Source organism: Apteryx mantelli, chromosome 26 (assembly GCF_036417845.1).
Source record: "Apteryx mantelli isolate bAptMan1 chromosome 26, bAptMan1.hap1, whole genome shotgun sequence".
Taxonomy (NCBI): domain Eukaryota; kingdom Metazoa; phylum Chordata; class Aves; order Apterygiformes; family Apterygidae; genus Apteryx; species Apteryx mantelli.
The window spans coordinates 8026622-8046941 of record NC_090003.1 but is presented as its reverse complement, the minus strand read 5'-3'; the positions used below and the strand labels follow the sequence as shown (position 1 = coordinate 8046941).

At 58.9% G+C, this 20320-nt stretch overlaps 2 protein-coding genes across 5 annotated transcripts in view; both read right to left on the bottom strand.

Annotated features, from left to right (window-relative positions):
- USP48 (ubiquitin specific peptidase 48) overlaps positions 1–11774 on the bottom strand; it is a 32943-nt gene extending 21169 nt beyond the window's left edge. The window contains exons 1-10 of one of the 4 annotated variants that reach the window (XR_010886400.1): positions 11590–11773; positions 10648–10768; positions 9945–10101; positions 8741–8868; positions 6519–6643; positions 5810–5918; positions 4288–4421; positions 3958–4040; positions 3478–3657; positions 837–962 (exon numbers count right to left, since the gene is read on the bottom strand). Coding sequence is in view for 3 of the 4 variants with exons in the window: in XM_067311038.1 (XP_067167139.1) it covers positions 837–962; positions 3478–3657; positions 3958–4040; positions 4288–4421; positions 5810–5918; positions 6519–6643; positions 8741–8868; positions 9945–10101; positions 10648–10768; positions 11590–11723 (1297 nt within the window). In the remaining variant the exon portion in view is untranslated. Of the gene's footprint in view, positions 1–836; positions 963–3477; positions 3658–3957; positions 4041–4287; positions 4422–5809; positions 5919–6518; positions 6644–8740; positions 8869–9944; positions 10102–10647; positions 10769–11589 lie in introns of all 4 variants that reach the window. The other 3 variants (XM_067311038.1, XM_067311036.1, XM_067311037.1) reach the window with 3 other exon arrangements.
- Positions 11775–13136: 1362 nt separating this feature from the next.
- HSPG2 (heparan sulfate proteoglycan 2) overlaps positions 13137–20320 on the bottom strand; it is a 35605-nt gene continuing 28421 nt past the window's right edge. Inside the window, exons 73-93 of the mRNA XM_067311105.1 lie at positions 19747–20013; positions 19539–19651; positions 19312–19459; positions 19110–19226; positions 18650–18734; positions 18414–18558; positions 18242–18341; positions 18067–18176; positions 17873–17981; positions 17689–17787; positions 16622–16843; positions 15663–15907; positions 15401–15575; positions 15202–15324; positions 15051–15116; positions 14897–14972; positions 14728–14806; positions 14581–14651; positions 14413–14496; positions 14241–14344; positions 13137–13651 (exon numbers count right to left, since the gene is read on the bottom strand). Coding sequence (XP_067167206.1) covers positions 13488–13651; positions 14241–14344; positions 14413–14496; positions 14581–14651; positions 14728–14806; positions 14897–14972; positions 15051–15116; positions 15202–15324; positions 15401–15575; positions 15663–15907; positions 16622–16843; positions 17689–17787; positions 17873–17981; positions 18067–18176; positions 18242–18341; positions 18414–18558; positions 18650–18734; positions 19110–19226; positions 19312–19459; positions 19539–19651; positions 19747–20013 — 2702 coding nt within the window. The 3' untranslated portion in view covers positions 13137–13487. The remainder of the gene's footprint in view (positions 13652–14240; positions 14345–14412; positions 14497–14580; positions 14652–14727; positions 14807–14896; positions 14973–15050; positions 15117–15201; positions 15325–15400; positions 15576–15662; positions 15908–16621; positions 16844–17688; positions 17788–17872; positions 17982–18066; positions 18177–18241; positions 18342–18413; positions 18559–18649; positions 18735–19109; positions 19227–19311; positions 19460–19538; positions 19652–19746; positions 20014–20320) is intronic.

Here is a 20320-nt window from a genome sequence, read left to right as displayed (position 1 = left end):
GCTGTGCAATTATCACCACCGTTGCCCTCCTCTTCCAGAATACCTAAACTGAACACTGACAAACAGCTCCGGTCAAAAGGGAAAACATTACCTCTGTCGTCCCTATTTCACAGGGAAGGCAAGAAGGTGGAGCACACCTCCACCCCTACCAGCTAAGGCCTAATTAATACTTCTAATCAAGTAGCATGCAAATGCTAAGCATCATTAAATCCACAGGCCAAACCTACAGGGATTTCTACCACCCCCAGTAATTCTAAAGCGAGACATGAACATGCTAGTACTAAATTCTTGTAAGGGTTTGCATCCTCTTACTTCTATGCCATTTATTCTCAATACGGCAAAGATTAAGCACTTGTAAAAGAAACATGACATCTGTCAGGATTATTCACCTGCCGTTCAGTACGTGCGCTGCTGATGACATTTAACCACGCTGTTCTCCTTCGCCTTCGGGTACCTGAGCAGCTACAGGGGGAACCTGGCTGCGAGCCCTGTTACTCCAGCCACGCTCCATGCCCGCAGCTGGATACTCTGCGGACGTTGCTCCCCGCGGGATTACCTCCTCCTGACCCCCTCCCGCTTGATCTCTTTGGTAAGATGGTGAGGCCTGAGCAGGCACAGGGATGGTATTAGCCAGGCTAACGTTATTCAAGCGCTAGGAAAGCCCAGGGGGCTACACCGCGGATGACCCAGGTTCTGACACCGAGTCACCTCATAGCACCTTTGGGGACTCCTAGACAGCAGCTGCAAAAGGCGCTTCACGCAGAGCACCAGCTCCTGGCCTGCCCGGTGCGTCACAAGAACGGACGGAGAGGCCAGGAGAGTCCAAGCTCACTCACCTGGTACTTCGACTGTCGGAGACTTCTCCCGGGTTTGCAGCCTGTACACCAGCATGTAAGCATTGCGAGAGCAGTGAGTCCCTTTCCCACACTTAGGTTTACGAGTCTGAGATTTAGAAGGCTCCGCTGTGGTACAGAAGGCAAAGAATAATAAACACACAAGCCCGCTTACTGGCTCGCCTTTAACGGGCCGAGTTTGCCATCTAGCCAGCTCCCCTCTCACCGTGCGCTGCGCCCTGGCAGGCCTCCCTCTGCGGAGCACCAGGCTGGCAGGAGCCTCGCGCGCACGGCACAGGCGAACTTTATCCAAGCAAGACTCAAATCCCTCTAGCGTTGCCGGATCCGGGGCAATTCAGAGGCGCCGAGTTCGGATCCTGCTCTGAAGTGCCCTCTAAGAGAGCCTTTCTTCTCCCTCTGACTAAGCCCAGCCTCAGCGAGCCAAGAAGCAGCCTTTGCAAAAGCATCCTTTCTTCCCCCTGCCTCCTGTCCTCATTAGTGTTGGTGTCTTGACACCAAAGAACAGAGTCCAATCCTCGGGGGGGGGGGAAAAAAATATACTTACACATGACTGGGTATGTAAAAAAATATGCACCAGTCTATTGGGCAACAAAACCTTTAGGAACTGAACAGCCAGGGAAATGGTCACTTCAGAGCATCTGATTCCAATGCCGGCTTTCACCGAGATGAAGAATGTGGCCATATAAAACAGGCTAATGTGCCATTTCCAGACAGACTGCCAGGCAAAGAAACCTGACTAGAATGCTTATCTACAGCTGCAGCTTCAAAAACCAAACAGGCCTTTATTTTTAAAGAAAGGAAAAGCCTCTGTTGGTCAAACACTTAATAGAACAAGAAACGGGGAAAAAAAAAGAAACTTTTTTGTATTTAAATTCTGGAAAAACTCATGTGCATTCCCCACCACACTGTCCAGGGGATTTCCTAGACAGATTTTATTTGCAGTTTCTCCAAGTATTTAAAAATTGTTCCCATCTGCACGGTCAGACTTCAGGACTCTCCCCTACAGCAGACCTCTGGTTTACGTTACCGAACTTCTCCCGCTGCTGCATGCATTTGCAATGAAGGAGACTCCCGAACTCCAGTTTTGCTTGGAACAGGCAAATGAGATTACAACTCCAGCATTTTGCTTAGCACTTAATATATATATTAAGGCTTTCCAGCCTGCAGAGACTTCTAAACACATTTTACTTACATTCTTAAAGCAGTTTTGTATTTCAGCGAGAATACTTACTTGTGCTTAAGCATAAACCTGCACAGGATTGAGGGCACAGTAGTTTACTCGCATATTATTTTGTTACACTGGGTAACGCGGGAGGCTAAAAAGAAAGGCTGAGAAGCCTTTATTTCCTCTCAGGGCTTATTTTTCTATCTTACACCACTAGATGTCTAGCCAGCTTCACAATTGGGTTGCAAGTTAGTGGCAGTCAAGCATAAACAGGATGACGTTGCTGCTCTGGTGGGAGCCTGCGTTTAGGCAAGTTGTGACAAAACGCAAGAAGTTTACGAGTAAGATAGCTGAAAATTAAGTGGCATCAGGCAGATACATGCATGGAAGCAAACAGGAGAGGCAAGCTAGCACCCCACATCTGCTTAGGGGTGCGCTCAGGCTGACGGGTTTTCAGAACAAACGCAGGGAACCGATAAATCTGTCTTCTCATTAAGCTATTATTTACAGATGTTTTAAACAAAGTCAACATTTTGGAAAGTCCAACTATTGGTGTTGGAGATGCAGCAAAGCGTGAGTGTCCTGGTGGGGGAATGTTTCTGGAAAGAGATCACTTACATTTTAGGCAAAATTTCTGGCATTAATTTCCCCGTTTCCCGATACTGCAAAGTGTTCTGCGCTGACAATCGGGGAAGAACACTGAGCAACTGCAAATCCAGGCACTTAAACTGTCAATTTAAAAGTGGACAGCTACTACGTATTGATTGCAGACTGAGATACCAGCAATGCTAGTCTCAGCCTAAGCTCTCCGGCGAGTACAGGGAAATCAAGACCCTACAGCGTCCAGGTAACAGACAGGCAAGGTTATCCGGGGCAGCAGGAGGGCACCAGCACAAGGCAAGCCAACAACGGCAGAACAGAAGGATGAGAAGCGTGCAAAGCAAAAACGCAAAGTAAAAAGGCAATTTTGGCTTCTCGTACATTATTTTGATCAAGGTTTTTATAAAGACTTTTTACTGCCTCCTCAAATGTTTAAGAGTAGACGCCTCAGTGGAAATAAAAACATAACATGTTAAGGAAACTGAAAGTAACCTTGTTATCTGTTCCTAACGCCTCTCTTTGCATACTGGCCAAGGAAGCAGCAGCCTGCCTGCATTACCCTGATAGGCAACTGCTGCCCGGGTTATCAGCATGTTATCTGCCAGGAGGCAAAGCAAGAGAAAAACTAGAGTAGAGGAAATGATCACGAGGTATGCATAAACACTCGCATGAGGGCTGGAGTGAAGAAAATCTGGCTGCAGTTAACAGAACTGCAGTTTCATGCGTTGCTTTTAGGATGTGAAATCACATGTAGGAGCAGTTTGTTTTAAGAGTATCAGGTCCTCCACGTACTCAGCCTCCATGTTTTTTGGTGAAAAGAGTTATTTTAAAAGGGCACTCACAACTTAAAGGTTTTACCTAGATCTTCCTCAATCCCCAACTGCAATTTCTTCCCCTCCATCTTTTCTATGTCTTCGTCGTTAAACTTGTACCACTCGCCCGTCTGTGGATCCTTCACGTGGGCGATGTAGTGCCCGGAGTACGCGCTCACACCTCTGTGTATGAGGACGGCACTAAGCTCATACACATAGACGCCATCTGAAAGGAAAACGGCAGTTATTTAGCCCTCTGGGCAAAACAGGACAGATCTTTTCTTTCTTGATTTTGCAAGACAGCAAACAAAGGCTGCACTTGAACTCATCTCTCTCCAAGACCTCTACACAGCTTTATTCGAAGCTCCTAGCTTCCACAACCTGTTTAGCAAGGCACTTGTGATTTTTTGTTTGAAATGCAGCTTCAAACCACTCTTGACATTCTTTTCAATCAAAAGGGAATTCAGGCAAGATTGCGTCAAGAGCCGTGCGGTTACCGTGAACGAGCACGTAGAGCACAACTCACTTTTTTGCTCCATGAAAGGCTCCATGTCAAGCAGCTCAGAGAAGCCGATGTAGGTGTTCAGCTTCTTCTTATGGCCGGTTTGTCTGTGTGAGAACAAACAACCAAACTTCAGCTACAGGTGTCAGGGGACAATAATAATGGTTCATGTCTCAAAATAACTTTCCTGAAACCCACCAAGCAACCCAAGAAAAGCCACGCGCGCGCATTCCGATTCTCAATATCTAAAATCAATGTGGAAAGAGTAGAGCAGATGTCTTTCCACAGAGCTTCCGAGTAACTCAGGCCTCTCCTACTTTTACAGCACATGCACGCGTGCCAGGAGAAGCTCACCTGTCAAATACAAAACGCATCAGCTGCAGGTTGAGCGTACACGGAAGACTTAGCAGCCTGATCTTCCTTGTGGCGTTCTGCTTGCTTTGACAGGTTTCGCAAAAGTAACGATTGTCCCCCTCTAATTTTTCTTCCTGACCAGGAGGCAAAAAGAAAAGTCTTGAGAACAAGTTACCACTCAACAGTAACTCTACGAACAACAGTAACTCTACGACCTATTTGCTAGATGGAGATTTAACAGCATTAAAGTTCTTTTAACCATTTAAGTCTCTATTGAGCTGCTTTCCAAAATATTCTCCAGGCTAAAAGCGCACAACCCTTTTAGTTGATGTGCTTTACAGCATAGAGTTAGCAGGCTGCTCTCAGTTCAAGGAAAAGAACAGTCTTTTAGACTGAAGCAAGCCCTAGTTCCAGTGCTCAGGTAGCTTACAAAGCCGTCAGGCTTGTTCTCCACCTGACTGAAGTTCATGAAGTTGGTTTCTATCACGAAGGCTATGGAAAAACTCACCCTTTAATGAGATCACATGGACCAAGTTAATGTAAAGCCCACGTTTTAGCCTGGAAACTACAATTCTCTTGTGCTCAGCCAAGCAAACATCACTGGGAAATAAGAGTCTATGTCTAAGTAGAGCCGATATCACGATCGGGCAAGAGGAGAACTCCAACAACCCTAAAAAAAGACCACCAGCTGTTTCATTTAAAGGAAGACCAGACAAACTTGAAGTTTACTGTTGCAGGGCAGAAGTACTGGAGTCTGTGGAGACGGCTGCCCTTCAGTGCACGTGCTTTCTTTCTCAGCAGACCTTTCATGAGCAGAGCAACCGGTTTGCTGAGTGCATCAGCAAAGGCTCTGCACAACAGCCAGGTTAAGCCTCAGCTACAGAGTTACATTTCAGGTTAGTTCTGCCCTAAATATATTTATTTGAATCCACGCCTTGAACTTTTAGCACGCCAGCCATTTAAGAGCTTTTCAATTTTCAAGTTCAATTAAGAGTCATTCCTAAAGCTATTCTGGGGCCTTGCTAGTATTTTTTAAGAACACGTTTTAGAGAAGGGGAAAGGCTCCTGTTGCTATGTAGACGAGCACCGATACAGAAAACACAGAAAACAACTCTTCTTCCTGTACTACTCACGACAAAGCGTGCAGGGACTTTTTGTATGCGTTTCTGTCATATCAACTTTGCTGGGAAAACACAATCATTAAACACGTGACTTCAAAGTGTTTTTTAAAAGGTGCAACACGTCCACACGTTACACTCTGGGTACAGAGGCACCCCTTGCTCATTCGCTTCACAGGTGCATGACTCAGTCTTCATTTTCTGGGTCCACAGCGAAATCGTTCCCTTTGCATTCATCCCACTGAGAAAACTCGATCTCAGCTGCCCACTTTGCTGTAATATCAACCTCAAAAGCTGTTAATAGAAGAAGGGAATCGAAGCACCTTGCTAAGCAGTGCTTTGCTGGCACTATTAAGAATAGCAAGACTCAAAAAAAAAAAAAACCCAAAACAATGAGCTTGTACCTTAAGAAACTCCGTAATACAGTCTGTCAACTGCTTGTGCCCTTGGATATTTAACTCCAGTTCATAAAATTTAGACACAAGTTTGGACTCCCTGCCACACTGGTTGCAGCTGGAATGAAAAAAAAAAAGTTTACATGAGATCAGTTCACTGGTTCATGCGTCCTAACTGCCCAGCCATCAGTAAACTAACACTCGAGCTATAAAACCAGGAGAAAAAGCCTGTTTAAGTCAGACCTAATATGGTACGCCTCTACACCACAACCGCTCTACAGCGTGGTGTAAACAGGATAATAGCATTGACCAGGAAAAACAGGAGTGTCTGTTTACAACTCATATATAACGTTTTATAGCTTTTCCAGGTGAAATTCACAGCTCCGTACCCATTTCATTCCCGAGTTTAATGACATCCAAGTACCATAATTTTTGGCTCCAGGACTTTACGTTCCATTAACTCACTGAGATTTTCATTAGCAAATTTTTATTAATAGACTAAAAGCATCTGGCAAACTGCAGCAACACATGCACAGAATTGGATTCTTAAGGAAACCTGAAAGCTAAACAAAACACGGCGAAGCCCTATTTGTCACACAACATTTCAGGAGAAGTTTACCTGCCTTCTACAGCTGTGAAGAGGAATCTCTCCTGCTCAAATTCTCCTAAAATGTTTAAATATTTACAGAAAGCTTCTTCCCAAAGACCAAATACTTACACCGTGACATATGCATATTCTCCACAGAACTGCTTTTGCACTATGTTTCGAACATCTGGATTTTTTTGTTTGGATAAAGTATCTTCTAGCAGGGACATGAACAGCTTTGAAAACTCCTGGGCATCCTAGAACAGAAAGCCAAGTTCATTAACAATACACTGCAGCGCAAAGCGCAATCACAACCTCGTCGCTAATTTACTGCAAATTACACGGAGTCCTACACATAGGCCGCACAGAAACTCCAGCGTGCGCTGAATAGAAAAAGACCAGTCAGGAGAACTAAAGAAAAGAGGAATTTGCCTAAAAGGAGCACAAGGCCCCCAGCGTGAGACTGCAGCATGAGTTAAGTTGGCTCCTGGCCAATAGCTCAGGGTGGTTTGACTTCTGCCCTGCTATTTGCAGGATCCTGAGAAGGAGGGGGAAAAAAAACAAAACAAAACAAAACCAAAAATCCCCAGCAGCTTGTTAATCGCATAAATCCCTTCGTGACTCCACCTTGCATACCGGCATTAGCCTCTGCTGTCCAGGAGCAGTTACACGAACCATTTCTCTACCCCATTTGACTACAGCACTGTGGACAACAGGTTCAGAACATCCTTATCCAGTAGGGAACATCGGAATAATTTACAGAGTATTAATCTTCCTCTGCCACAGTACGGTTTGGCAGGAGAGTAAATCTCTGCGTCCCACCTCTTTATCCCGCTAACACTCATTTGTCAAAGCCTTGGCGTATGATACAAGCTATTCCTGCTCGAATTATAGGGCTTAGCCATGTCAGAGAGAGACAACAGGTAAGCAGAGATGGGATGACTCTTGCCAAGCTGCACCAGCTCACACGAGCGATAGCTCCACCGACACGGACGTAGTCCCAGCAGCACAGTTCACTCTCCTTTTCCAATTTCACCAAACACCATGGCTGCTTTTTTGCCACCTCCGTGCCCTCAAGCCTCCTGCCCTGCTGCTTCCACTTCTCCCTCTAACTCTCAGATTCCTCCAAAGGAAAACTGAGAAGCTGCCCCATGGCTTTCACGTCCTTCCGCTCCTCCCGCAAGACTCAGGGGCTTCTCCACACTCGTCTCAGGGCCTCCCTTTCCCCCAGTACCCAATTTTCTTTGTTCCCTCTCCCACCCTCACTCTCCTTTGGCTCTCTCCTTTATAAAACAAACTCTCTCCCACCCATCCTACCCTTGGCACCTGCTGCCTCTCCAAATTCTAACCTCTGCACTGCCATGTCCGCTGCAAGCCTGCAGGCCTCCTCTCCACTCCTCGCAGCTGTTAAAACCGCACGCAGCACTTTACTCTCCTTTCATATCACCAGTCTTTAATGGCCACTTCCCTCCCAGGGACTCGGAGCGACTTTCCACTCCTCACCCTCACGTTCTTCCTCCAATGGTCCCCCTACTTCTCAAAGCTTTCTTTCAAGACATATCCTTTTCCTAAGTCCTCTTCAACTTTTACGATAGTCCGGCAGGTGCTCACACCTCTCTGCCGCACGCTTTCTCCGCCCCAGACACACCGTCCCTGCAGAGAACTTGCAAATCTCTCTAACTTCCTCCCTCCTGCCTGAACTTCAGGTCCTCCCCGTAACACATCCAAGTCCAGCTAGCCGCAACTCACATCCCTGCTCCTGACTCACATCCCTGCTCCCGTCATCTCTAATCAAAGCAAGAGCAAAACCTCGTTCCCGGCTTCACCAGGCTCAGCGCGAGGCTGCTGCCGACCAGCCGCAGCGCTGCAGCAACCTCCCTGGGCCTTCCAGCTGGCCCCCAGCGCCTCTCGCCCCCGCTGCGCCTCATCCTGCTGCAGCCCTTCCGGCCTCAGCCCCCCAAACGACCCCAAACTCCGGGCCCCAAAGCCTTTCCCCCTGCCCCCAGGCGCGGGAGGAGCAGCCCAGGCACCTTCCTCGCAGCCTGCTCCCACCCCGAAGGCTGCTCTGCGGTGCCACGGTTAATCACCCGCTAACGCCCCGTCCCATTGCGCCGGGGCCCTGGGCTCCCGCTGTCCCTGCACAAGGACAGGAAGGGCCTGGAGCACCACTTGTCCCTTTGTATTTGCACAAATGAGGCTGAGCAAGAGATCACCGCTCGGAGACGGCAGAATAACAGAAAAGGGCAGTTTCCCGCTCCTTTAAAGAAGGTAATTACTCGTCCCTAGGCAAAGGCGGTCAGAAAAGAGAGCGCATCAGGGGGAGCCCATCAGGAAGACGTCTGTCTCAAGCGTACCTGTTGCTGTCCTGTGTCCAAGCCTAGCGCTTTCACAAACCCAGAAGGATCGATGTATCGCCTTTTACTGTTCTGCAGCAAGGCAAATAAGTACTGGAGGTGTTCACAAATGGTCTGAGGCTCGTAGTCTAGCACAAAACAAGTCACACAAGTTATTAGCGAGTTACGTTTTCTCATTTCAAGATAAAACCGTTCAGTTAAAGTAATTTGCTTTTTCTTTGTTGTTTACACACGTAAGCTTAATGATTAGGAGCAAAAGTTTGTTTGTTTGTTTTTTAATAAACATTTTTAATCATGAGACCTGAAACAGTTAGTACTAGTTACGACAGCTAAGTCACAGCTCAGGCCAAATATCCCACAGTGCCTAACGTGAGCTGCTAGTAAAGAGTTTAAGCAGCATGTGCTGATTACCACATAGCAACTTCTTATTTAAACCAAATGGCAGCACGTCATTCACAAAATACTGTAAAAACAGGACCGGAAGAAATCAGGCAGCTGTACTAACTCAAGGTACGTCTAGAGCGCTGTATACAACACAAAACCATATCTCACCCAAGCCCGTCAGGTCTACTGCGCTGGCACTTAAAGTCTCGTGCCTACTGGGTACCGAAATGCTTGTCCTCTCATGGGACAAGGTGCAGCTCCATGGTAGCAAAAGCCACTCCCTCGCTTGCTCCACTATCATCATTAAGCCGTGAAGCATCTTGGCAAAAAAAAAAAGGAACACTAAAACAAGTTTTCAACCAGATCAACTCACCCCAATTTAAAAATAACTCTGGTAAAGAATGGTTTAGGTTGGTTTGCTCCTAAAAGCTAGGTCAAGTACTTAAAGAGAGCAGCGTGCTCTGCAGATAGGACAAATAGTTATTACTCCAGCCATCAATTCCAGTGACAAACGCTATCAGAAAATGAATGCCGCATCAGGTTTTAGAAATAACGGTGAAAAGAAGCACCTTGCTAATCACCTTGCTAAGGCACTTTTAAAATATAAAAGCAAACATCGCAATTCTTCCTTTTCTACTTATTCGGATGTGACATTTATTACTATTCTGACTGTAAAGCAGAGCGATAACCCGTGTCAGAGGACACGCAAGTTGCAGGTGTTTCACTACGCCGATGAAATTCCTCTGCGCTCAAATGAGCCAAACACCTTCCGTTTACCCCAAGGAAAAGGTACGGACAGCTGTTACGACCTTCCACTGACCTTTGTCTTTTGGGATGCCCTCGCCAGTCGTGTACTCGCTGCAGGTGCTGGGACACAAGTAAAGGGCTTGCCGAAGCTCCAAGTTAAGAAACCACATCTGCAAGAAAGTGTTCACGTAGCACGTGGCTCCGAGGTTCGTTAAGCCCACGAACGCATTCTAGCATAAAAAAGAAAGCAACACATGTAACTCGCTACTCCAAAGCAGCACACAGAGAAATCCAACAGTTGGGTCAGCTGTTCTGCTCTATTACCTTTAACTGAGCTTGCAATGGGTTATTAATATCAAGGGGGTTTCTGTTTAGAGGGATTCCAGAGAAAAATCCTCTCGTTTCCCTTCTGAGTCAAAAAGGCACAAATTTATGATCGAGCGATCAAGAAGTTTTCTTCCAGGGGTTTCGGCACACGTTCCTCTTGCCCAGAGGCAGGCTGTTTATCAGGGAAAGGCTGCACTAGCATCACTTCGCCTGCGGGTCATGGATCACCTACAGGACATCAGCAACGGCCCCCGAAACGGCAGATCCCAGCTCCCGGGAGCCGCTCGCACCCAGGGCGGAAGACACCAGATCTTTTCTCATGCTGGGCTTCACCTTTCTAAGGGTTGGTCCCAAACTCCTAGGATATGGGCAGGCTTCACCTCCCCAGGGGCCGACCCCGGCCACGCAGGGCAGGGGGTGTCTGGGGGGGGCAGGGGGCCAGGCCCTACCTTCTTGCGGCGCTCGCAGTTGGGGTCGTCAATGTTGTGGAAGCTGTTCTCGTCGATCTCGCCCAGCCACACGTGCTCCCCGATGCCCACCAGGCAGTTGGGGTTCCCCCGGCAGTTCCTCCTGCGGAACCAGGACCAGCCCCAACTGTCACCCCGGGGAGGCAGCAATGTTCCTTGGGGGGGGTGGTGTTTAAAAGTGGGGCCCTGGGGGCTCCCCACAACCCCAAAAGCACGGAGGGGGGACAAGAGGGGGGGGGTGGGGGGGGTCCCCCACAACCCTAAAAGGATGGGGAGAGCCTAAAGGATGGGGAACTAGAGAGGAAAAATGGGGGACCTCAGGGGAGACCGCTACCCGGGGGGTTGGGGGACCCTGGCAGGGAGAGGGAGAAATGCGGGGTCCCCACAACCCTGGGGGATGGGGGGCCCCCGAGAAGGGAACGGGGGAGGCTCCCCCAGACCCCAAGGGACAGGAGCATACGGGGTCCCCAAACCTTGGGGCACCCAGAGGGGGAACCGCGTGTCCCCCCAGAGACCCGGACGCAGGGAGGACCCGGAGGGGACGGGATTTGGGGGGAGGGGGGGGAAGATGGGGTCCCCACAACGCTGGGGGACCCAGGGAAGGGAATGGGGGGGGGGATCTCCCAGCCCCCAAAATACGGGGAGGATACGGGGTACCCACCCCCCTTGGGGGGCCCGCAGGAGGGCACCCCGCACCCCGAGGGACAGGACCCCCCCCCAAAACCCGGGGGGGGATGTAGGGCCCGGGGGGGGGGGATGTGGGGCGCGGGGAAGGGGGCGAGGGGCCGCGGGGCAGGGCGGAGACGGCGCCCCGCGGCGCGGGGAGGAGGGAGCGGGGCGCCGCGGGCAGGCGGCGGCGGGGAAGGGACGCGGGAGGCGGCAGGCGGCGGCGGGGGAGGTGGGGGGGGGGGCCGGGCCCGGTACCGGCAGGCGCCGCGCTGGCAGGGCTCCAGCCCGACGCGGTAGGCCGCCTCGATGTGCTCCTGCGCCACCGCCTCGGGCGGCACCGTCTCGGTCCAGCGCCACGCCGCCTTCTCCAGCTGCAGCCGCGGCGCCATCGCCGCTCCGGCCCCGGCTCCGGCTCCGGCTCCGGCCCCCCCGCGGCCGCGGCCCCGCACGGCCCGGTCCGGCCCGGCCCGGCCCGGCCCAGCCCCTCCCCGCCGCCGCCGCCGCCGCCGTCACGGCCGGTGACGACACGCCGCGCGACGCGCTGACGCCACCAGAGCGCGACGCCGGGCTCCCGCCCCGGCGCTGGGGGGCGGGCCCGGGGGGCGTGCCCCGGCGCGGAAGGGGGCGTGGCCTTGGCGCCCCAATGGGCGTGGCCAGGCCGCGGCGCGGCCCCCACGTGGCGGCACCGGCCGCTCCCCGTCCCGTCCCGTCCCGTCCCGCCCCGGACGCCTGGGTCCTTTCCGTCCCAAATGCACAGGTCGCTCCACCCGCACCTTGTCCATGCCTCACCCGAGCCCACGGCCCCCTCCCCCACGTGGGTCCAACCCCCCCCCCGCAACCCCCTTACGTGCCCCCCGGATCCCCTTCTCCCTGGACTCTCCTGTCCAGAGCCCCTTGGACCTTCAGCCATACCCCCTGCACCCCCATCCATACCCCCCTGGACCCTAAAGTCCATACTCCCCTGCACCCCCATCCATACCCCCCCGGATCGCAGCTCCATACCCCCATGGACCTCCATCCACACCACCCAGACCCCCAGGTCCATATCTGCCTGGACCCCCATCCATACCCTGCTGGACCCCTAGCTCCATACCCCCATGGACCTCCATCCATACCCCCCTGGACCCCCCATCCATAACTTCCCAGACCCTCATCCACACACCCCCCGGACCCCCCATCCATACCTCCCCAGACCCCCATCCATACCCCCCTGGACCCCTAGCTCCATAACCCCATGGACCTCCATCCATACCCCTCCAGACCTCCCGTCCACACCACCCAGACCCCCAGGTCCATATCTGCCTGGACCCCCATCCATATCCCCCCAGACCCTCATCCATGCCCCCTTAGACCCCCATCCATACCCCCCCGACCCCTAACTCCATACCCTCTTAGACCCCCATCCATACCCCTCCAGACCTCCCGTCCACACCACCCAGACCCCCAGGTCCATATCTGCCTGGACCCCCATCCATACTTTCCCAGATCCTCATCCACACCCCCCTGGACCCCCCATCCATACCTCCCCAGACCCCCATCCATACCCCCCTGGACCCCTAGCTCCATAACCCCATGGACCTCCATCCATACTCCCCTGGACCCCCCATCCATACCTCCCCAGACCCTCATCCATACCCCCATGGACCCCCAACCATACCCCCCCAGACCCCTAACTCCATACCCCCCTGGACCACCATCCATCCCTCCCCAGACCCCCATCTGTACCCCCCCGGGACCCCCATCCTCCCCGCTCCCTTCCGCCTGCCCCGGCCCCCCGGCAGGGCGCCGCACTCCAGGCGCAGTCCTTCTCTCTCCTTTAATAGGCGTCCCCGCGAACAGCGCGCCGCGGGGAGGGGGTGCCCCCCCCTCCCCCAAATAACGCCCCGGGGCCACCCCAGGAGGCGCCCGGCCGCGCCGGCACGGGTCAGGGCAGTGTAAACATTTGGCGGGGCCCCCCCCCCGGGCGGCGAAGCCCCCCCGGTGGCGGCCGAGCACCGTTTGTCCTCTTGGCTTTTTGCAAAAAAAAATAAAAATAAAAATAAAAAATAAAAATCGAAAAACAAAACAAAACAAAAAAAAAATCCCCCCTCAAATTCTGGGCGCTGCAGCAGGGTGGTGGTGGTGGTGGTGGGGGCGGCGTGGGGGGCGCGGGGCTACGAGGGGCACTCGGGGACCGCGGTGCCGCCCGCCGCCCGGTGCCGCAGGTCGACGGGGTGCCGGGGGGCGCTGGCGGGCGCCAGCACCAGGCCCCGGAGGCACCCGGTGATTCCTGAGACGAACTTGCCGGCCGTGAGGCTCCGGGGGTCCGGGGCGCCGCCTGCGGGGACCGGCGTGGGACGGCAGGGCCGGGGCGCCCGGGTGAGGGCACCCTGGGGCGCCCACACCCACCCGTGCACCGTCCGTGCCCATCTGTGCCCACCTCGTGTCCCATCTGTGTCCATCCCATGTCCCATCTGTGCCCACCTCATGTCCCATCCATCCATAGCCACCCCATGTCCCATCTCTGCCTACCCCACGTCCCATCCATCCATGACCACCCCACGTCCCACCCATGTCCACCCCATGTCCCATCTGTGCCCACCTCGTGTCCCATCTGTGTCCATCCCATGTCCCATCTGTGCCCACCTCATGTCCCATCCATCCATAACCACCCCGTGTCCCATCCATGCCCACCCCGTGTCCCATCCATCCATGCTCATCCCACGTCCCATCCATGCCCACCCCATGTCCCATCCATCCATGCTCATCCCATCCATGCCCACCCCACGTCCCATCCATGCTCACCCCACGTCCCATCCATGCCCACCCCGTGTCCCGTCCATCCATGCCCACCCCGTGCACCATCCGTGCCCCCCATCCACCCCCGCTCTCCCGGCGCCCCGGTCCCCCCCGCCGCCGTGCCCTACCGAGGTAGATGTCGCCCTCGGTGTCGGCCATGACGTTGGTGCCCGGCGACTCTCCTTGCACGGGCTCCTCACCGTCCACCTGCAGCCACCCGCGGCGTCCCACCCTGCGGGGGCACCGTCAGCACCCGCGCCGGCCGCGGCCCCCCGCCCCGCACGCCCCTCCCCAACTCACCTGCTGACCGTCACCCGGTGCCACTCGCCGTCGTTGACGGGGTCTTCGGAGACGATGGTGGCCTCGCCGCTGCCCAGCTGGTAGCTGCAAGAGCGAGGCCGGTCTCAGCGCGGCGGCGGCGGTGGCGGTGGCACCGGCGGGGGCCGGCAGCGCGGGGCGCCCGCTCACCTGAACACCAGGTGCCCGTCCTTCAGGCCGAGGCCGATGAAGTCTTTGGCTTTGCCGCTCTCGCCGGGCTCCTGCGGGCACACAGCGGGGCGGTGAGCGGGGACGGCGGCGGTAGCGGGGACGGGGACCCCGCTTCGCCGCACTCACCGCGCCGTGCCAGAGGATCACGCCGTCGGCGCTGCCGGTCCGCACCTCCAGCTCCACCGTCTCGGGCGCTCCGGGGGCGCTGCGACGAGAGCCGGCGGCGTCAGGGCGGCGCGGCCGGTGGGCACCGTGCCATGCCGTGCCGCGCCGTGCCGTGCCGCCGGCTACTCACCCGCGGGGGAAGAGGTGGCCGGGCAAAGCCAGGTAGCCGCCGTCGCGGAAAGCGGCGCTGAACTGCCCGGGGGCGTCTGCGGAAGGGAGACGGCTGAGCGAGGGCCCGGCGAGGGACGGGGCGCCGCGGGAGCGCCGGGACCGCGCCGCCGTACCGTTGCTGCCGCCGCCGCCGCTGCCTTCGTGCGCCCAGTCGCGGTCCAGCGCCGCGAGCGCCGAGCCTGCGCGGGGCGAGAGGGGCGTCAGGGCTCGGCGACCGCGGTGTCCCCCCCCCCTCCGGCCACCCGCCGCGGCCCCGGCACTCACTGTGCTGGCAGTAGGCGCCGGCGAAGCCCTCGGCGCAGAGGCAGGCGTTGGCTTTGCAGGTGCCGCCGTGCAGGCAGGGGTTGCCCAGCAGGCACCGGTCGGCGGGCAGCTCGCAGCGCGGCCCTGCGGAGCCGGGCGTCAGCACCCCGCCGGCGAGGCGTCCCCCAAAAACCACCCGCCCCGCCGGCCCCGCGCTCACCGCCGAAGCCGTCGCGGCAGAGGCAGCGGAAGGCGCTGCCGGCGCCGGCAGCGACGCAGCTGCCCCCGTGCCGGCACGGCGCCCGCTCGCAGGGCGAGCTCTCCGGGCACTGCGCGACGCCGCGGCTCTGCAGGAAGCTGTAGGACAGGTCCACCTGCTTCCCGTTGACCGACACCTGCAACGGGAGCGTGCCGGCGGTCACACACGCGCACGCGCGTGGCATCGCCCACCGGCGGGGACCCGCATCGCCCGGGCGGCTCACCTCGCCGATGCAGCCGCGGAAGGCGGCGCTGACGTTGGCGGCGGCGGGCAGGCGCAGCGAGGGCTCCACGCCGCCCAGGTAGAGCGGCGTGCGCAGGTTCAGGCCCTGGCTCTTGCCCGGCGAGGAGCGCTTCACCGGCGGGCCGCCGTCCACCACCAGCGTGCCGTCCTTGTGCAGCCGCTCGGCCGAGACGCGGTGCCAGCGCCCCAGCGCCAGCGGCTCCGGGCTCCGCAGCACCGCCGGGCCTGGAGGGAGAAGGGGGGGGGGGGGACGGCGGCGGCGCCGCGCCGCGAGCCCCCGAGCGTTTCGCCCGCTTGCCGGTGCCGGCGTGGGGATGCCGGGCGGCGCCGGGCTTGCTTGGGGGCACGGCGTCGGCGCCCCGCTTTGGCGATGGCCTGGGGGCACTGGCAGTGCCGGGGGACCCCAGAGATGCCTGGGGACACTGGTGACGCCCGGGGACCTCAGAGATGCCCAGGAACCCCAGAGATGCCAGGAGACCCCAGGGATGCCCGGGGACCCCAATGATGCTAGGGGACCCCAGTGGTTCCCAAGGGACCCCAGTGATGCCCGAGGACCCCAGCGGTGCCCAGAGACTCCAGTGGTTCCCAGGGGACCCCAATGACGCCAGGGACCCCAGTAGTTCCCAGAGGACCCTAATGATGCCCAAGGACCCTAATGATGCCCGAGGACCCCAATGATGCCCGGGGACCCCAGTGATTCCCAGGGGACCCCAGGGATGCCCGGGGACCCCAATGATGCTAGGGACCCCAGTGGTTCCCAAGGGACCCCAATGATGCCCAGGGACCCCAGCGGTGCCCGGGAACACCGGTGATGGCCAGGGATCCCAGTGGTTCTCAGGGACCCCGGTGGTGCCCGCGCATCCCTGTGATGCCAGGGGACCCCAGCGGTGCCAGGAGCCCCCGGTGACGCCGGGGACCCCGGCGCGCCCCGGCACGTACCCGAGCCCAGCTCGTAGCGAAACTCGAGGTGCCCGCCGGCCATGGCGAGGGCCACGAAGTCCTCCACGGGGGCGGCCTTGCCCCCGCTGAAGAGCAGCAGCCCGTCGGGCGCCAGCGGCTTGAACTCGGCGTCCACCCGCAGCTCGTGGTGGATGTTGGTCAGCGGCGGGTAGGAGACGAAGGCGCCCTCCCCGTCGAAGGACGGGGCGCTCACGGCCTCGCCTGGGGGGGCCCGCGGCACCTCAGCCCGTCCCCGCGGCGCGCTGGGGCCCCCGGGGCGATACCCGCTACCCCGTGCCCAGCGCACCCGTCTCTCCAGGGTGATATCTGCTCTCCTGCACCCATAACGGCATCGTGCCCCTCTCCCCGGGCTGATACCTCCTCCCCCTGCCCAAGGCGGCATTGCACCCATCTTCCCAAGTGGTGTCTGCTCCCCATGCCCATCGCACCCATCTCCCTCGGGTGACATCTGCTCCTCTGCGCCCATTGCACCCACCTCCCTGGGGCAATATCCACTCCCCTGCGCCCATTGCAGCATTGCACCCATCTCCCCAGGGCAATATCCCTTCCCTTGCACCCGTTGCAGCATTGCACCCATCTCCTCAGGGTGATATCTGCTCCCCCGTGCCCATCACAGCATTGCACCCATCTCCCCGGGGCAATATCCCTTCCCTTGCACCCGTTGCAGCATTGCACCCATCTCCCCGGGGCAATATCCCTTCCCTTGCACCCGTTGCAGCATTGCACCCATCTCCCCGGGGCAATATCCCTTCCCTTGCACCCATTGCAGCATTGCACCCATCTCCCCGGGGCAATATCCATTCCCCTGCACCCATTGCAGCATTGCACCCATCTCCCCAGGGCAATATCCCTTCCCTTGCACCCATTGCAGCATTGCACCCATCTCCCCGGGGCAATATCCCTTCCCTTGCACCCATTGCAGCATTGCACCCATCTCCCCAGGGCAATATCCCTTCCCTTGCACCCGTTGCAGCATTGCACCCATCTCCCTGGGGCGATAGGCGCTGCCCCGCGCCCGTCGCGCCGGTGCCCCGGCCGGCGCTCACCGTCCATGCACTTCTCTCCCGACTTGCCCAGGTGGCAGCGGCACGTGTAGCCCTGCCCGTCGGGCCGGTTGACGCAGGTGGCGTCGGGCCCGCAGGCCTCTGGCGGCGAGACGGAGATGGAGGTGAGGCGGGGGGGGGGAGCCCGCGGGGCGCCGCGACGCCCCCGCCCCGGCCCCGTACTCACCGGGGTGGCAGTGCAAGGCCTGGGAGTACTCGCAGTTGCTGCCGGTGAAGCCGGCGGGGCAGCGGCACACGTAGGCGCTGCTCTCGGCGTCCTCGCACACGCCGCCGTTCTGCGGGGGGGGGGGCGGCCGCAGGCGTCAGGGCATCGGCGCCCGGGCATCGGGCACCGGCGCCGGCGTCCCCGCGCCCGCTCACCTGGCACGGCCGGTCCTGGCACGTGGGGCAGTTGGAGATGCCGTGCGCCCGCAGGTCGGGCTCGCCGAAGATCACCTCCTCGCCCTGGATGAGGAGCTGGCGCACGCAGCCTGCGGGAGCGCGGCGGCTCAGCGACGGGCGCCGCCGGACGCCCGTCCCCGCGGCCGCTACTCACCCACGAAGCCGCTGCCGAGGCCGGTCTTGGCCACGGCGCCGTAATCGGGGTAGCCGCCGAGGTAGAGCTCCTCGTTGAGGTCCAACCCCTGGAACTTGCCCTGTGGATGCCGATGGATGAGCACAACCAGCCGGCGCCTCCCGGGTCACCGCGCATCCCGGCCGCTCCGTACCTGCGAGGTGCCGTTGACGGGCGGGAAGCCGTCGAGGGCCAGGGAGCCCTGGGTGAGGTTGCGGAAGAGGCGGACGGTGTGGTACTCGCCCAGGCGGAGAGGCGTCGGGTGCCGGATGGTGGCCATGCCCGAGCCGGCGTCGAACCTGCGGCGAGAGCGCCCGGCGCGTGGGTGCCGGCACCGGCTTCGCCCGGCCCACGAGCCCCGGCGCTTTGGGCACGCGGCGCGGCCCTCACCTGAACTCGGGGCGGCCGCCGACGAGCCCGAAGGAGACGAAGTCGGCGCCGCTGCTCTTCCTCTGCCCGTTGTACAGCAGCATCCCTGTGCCGGGGGCGAGAGCGGGTGAGGCTGGGGCGGCAGGCGGTGCCCGGAGAGCGGCTGCTCCGGGGGCGCCCGCTGCACCGGCCGGGGCGACGGATGCCCCGGATGCCCCTTCCAGCACCGGCGATCCGGTCGCAGCCCGGTTTGGACACACACCCCCCCACCCCGGTGCCCGCACCGCGGCTCGCCGGCACCCGGCCCGGGCGCCGAAACGGGGCGCAGAGCCACTCACCTGAGTACAGAATAAGAGCTAAAGGAGAGAGGAGAGGGACAGACAGACAGACGGATGGAGGAGGAGAAACAGAGCGAATGAGAGAGGGCCGGGGCGGCTGCGGCGAGGGAAGGGGCCGGGCGAGGGGCGCCGGCGGCGCTCACCGTCGGCGGCGTCGGGCCGGAAGGTGATGCGGATCTCGAACTTCTTGTAGGCGTCCTTGATGGTGGGCAGCGGCAGGAAGGAGCGGGGCGTCTGCGTGAAGTAGGGCACCAGGCGCTCTGCGGGGCGGCGGCGGGGGGTGACGGGGTGCCAGGGTGACGGGCACGGGCGCCCGTCCGCCCCGGCGCCCACCCACGTGCTCACCTCGGACCCTGAGCACGGAGAACGCGGTCTCCTGGCCTCGCCGGTTGGAGGCGGCGCACACGTAGACGCCGGCGTCCTCGGAGCGCACGGCCGGCAGCGTGAGGACGGTGCCCTCCACCCGGGCGTCCTCGGGCAGGTCTCCCTCCAGCTGCGGCGACGGCAGCGGCTCAGCACCCGTGGGTGCCCGGCGCCCTCACCGTCCCCGCGTCCCCCAGGCCCCGACTCACTTTGCTCCATTTAACCTCCGGGACGGGGAAGCCGGACGCCAGGCAGGGGAAAACGGCCGCCGAGCCCACCGAGACCTCCTTGACCTCCGGCTGTCCGGCGATTTGGGGGGCAGCTGCGGAGAGACGGATCGTTTGCCGCCGCCGCCGCCGCGCCGGGAAGCATGGGGCATCGCCACCGCCGCGGCGGACACGGCGCGCGCGCGCTCACCCTGCACGTGGAGGATGACGTGGGACTGCACGGCGCCCACGGCGTTGGCGGCCGTGCAGCGGTACTGCCCGGCGTCACTCCGCTCCACCCGCTCGATCTTCAGCGTGCCGGCGCTGGCCAGCACGCCGGGGCGGATGCGGCCGCCCACCTTGCTCCAGGTGACGTGGGGCTTGGGCTCGCCCAGCCCCAGGCACTCCAGCTCCACCGCCGTGCCCGCCAGCACCGTCTGCACCGCCGTCCGGATGTTGATCAGCGCCCTGGGCAGAGCTGGGGCGCGCGGAGAGACAGCGGGGTGACGGGGTGCCCGCGGGCTTGAGAAATCAGGGGGCTTTGGGGGGGCCGACAGGCACGGAGGGACATCGGGGTCCTGGGGTGCCCACGGGTATGGAGAGAGGTCGGAGGGTACCAGGATGCCCATGGGCATGGGGAGAAATCAAGGGGGTAGAGAGGTGCCCATAGGCATGGAGAGAGATTGGAGGGTCCTGGGGTGCCCAAAGGTATCAAGAGAGATTGGGGGGTACCAGGGTGCCCATGGGCACAGGGAGAAATCGAAGGGTGCCCATGGGCATGGGGA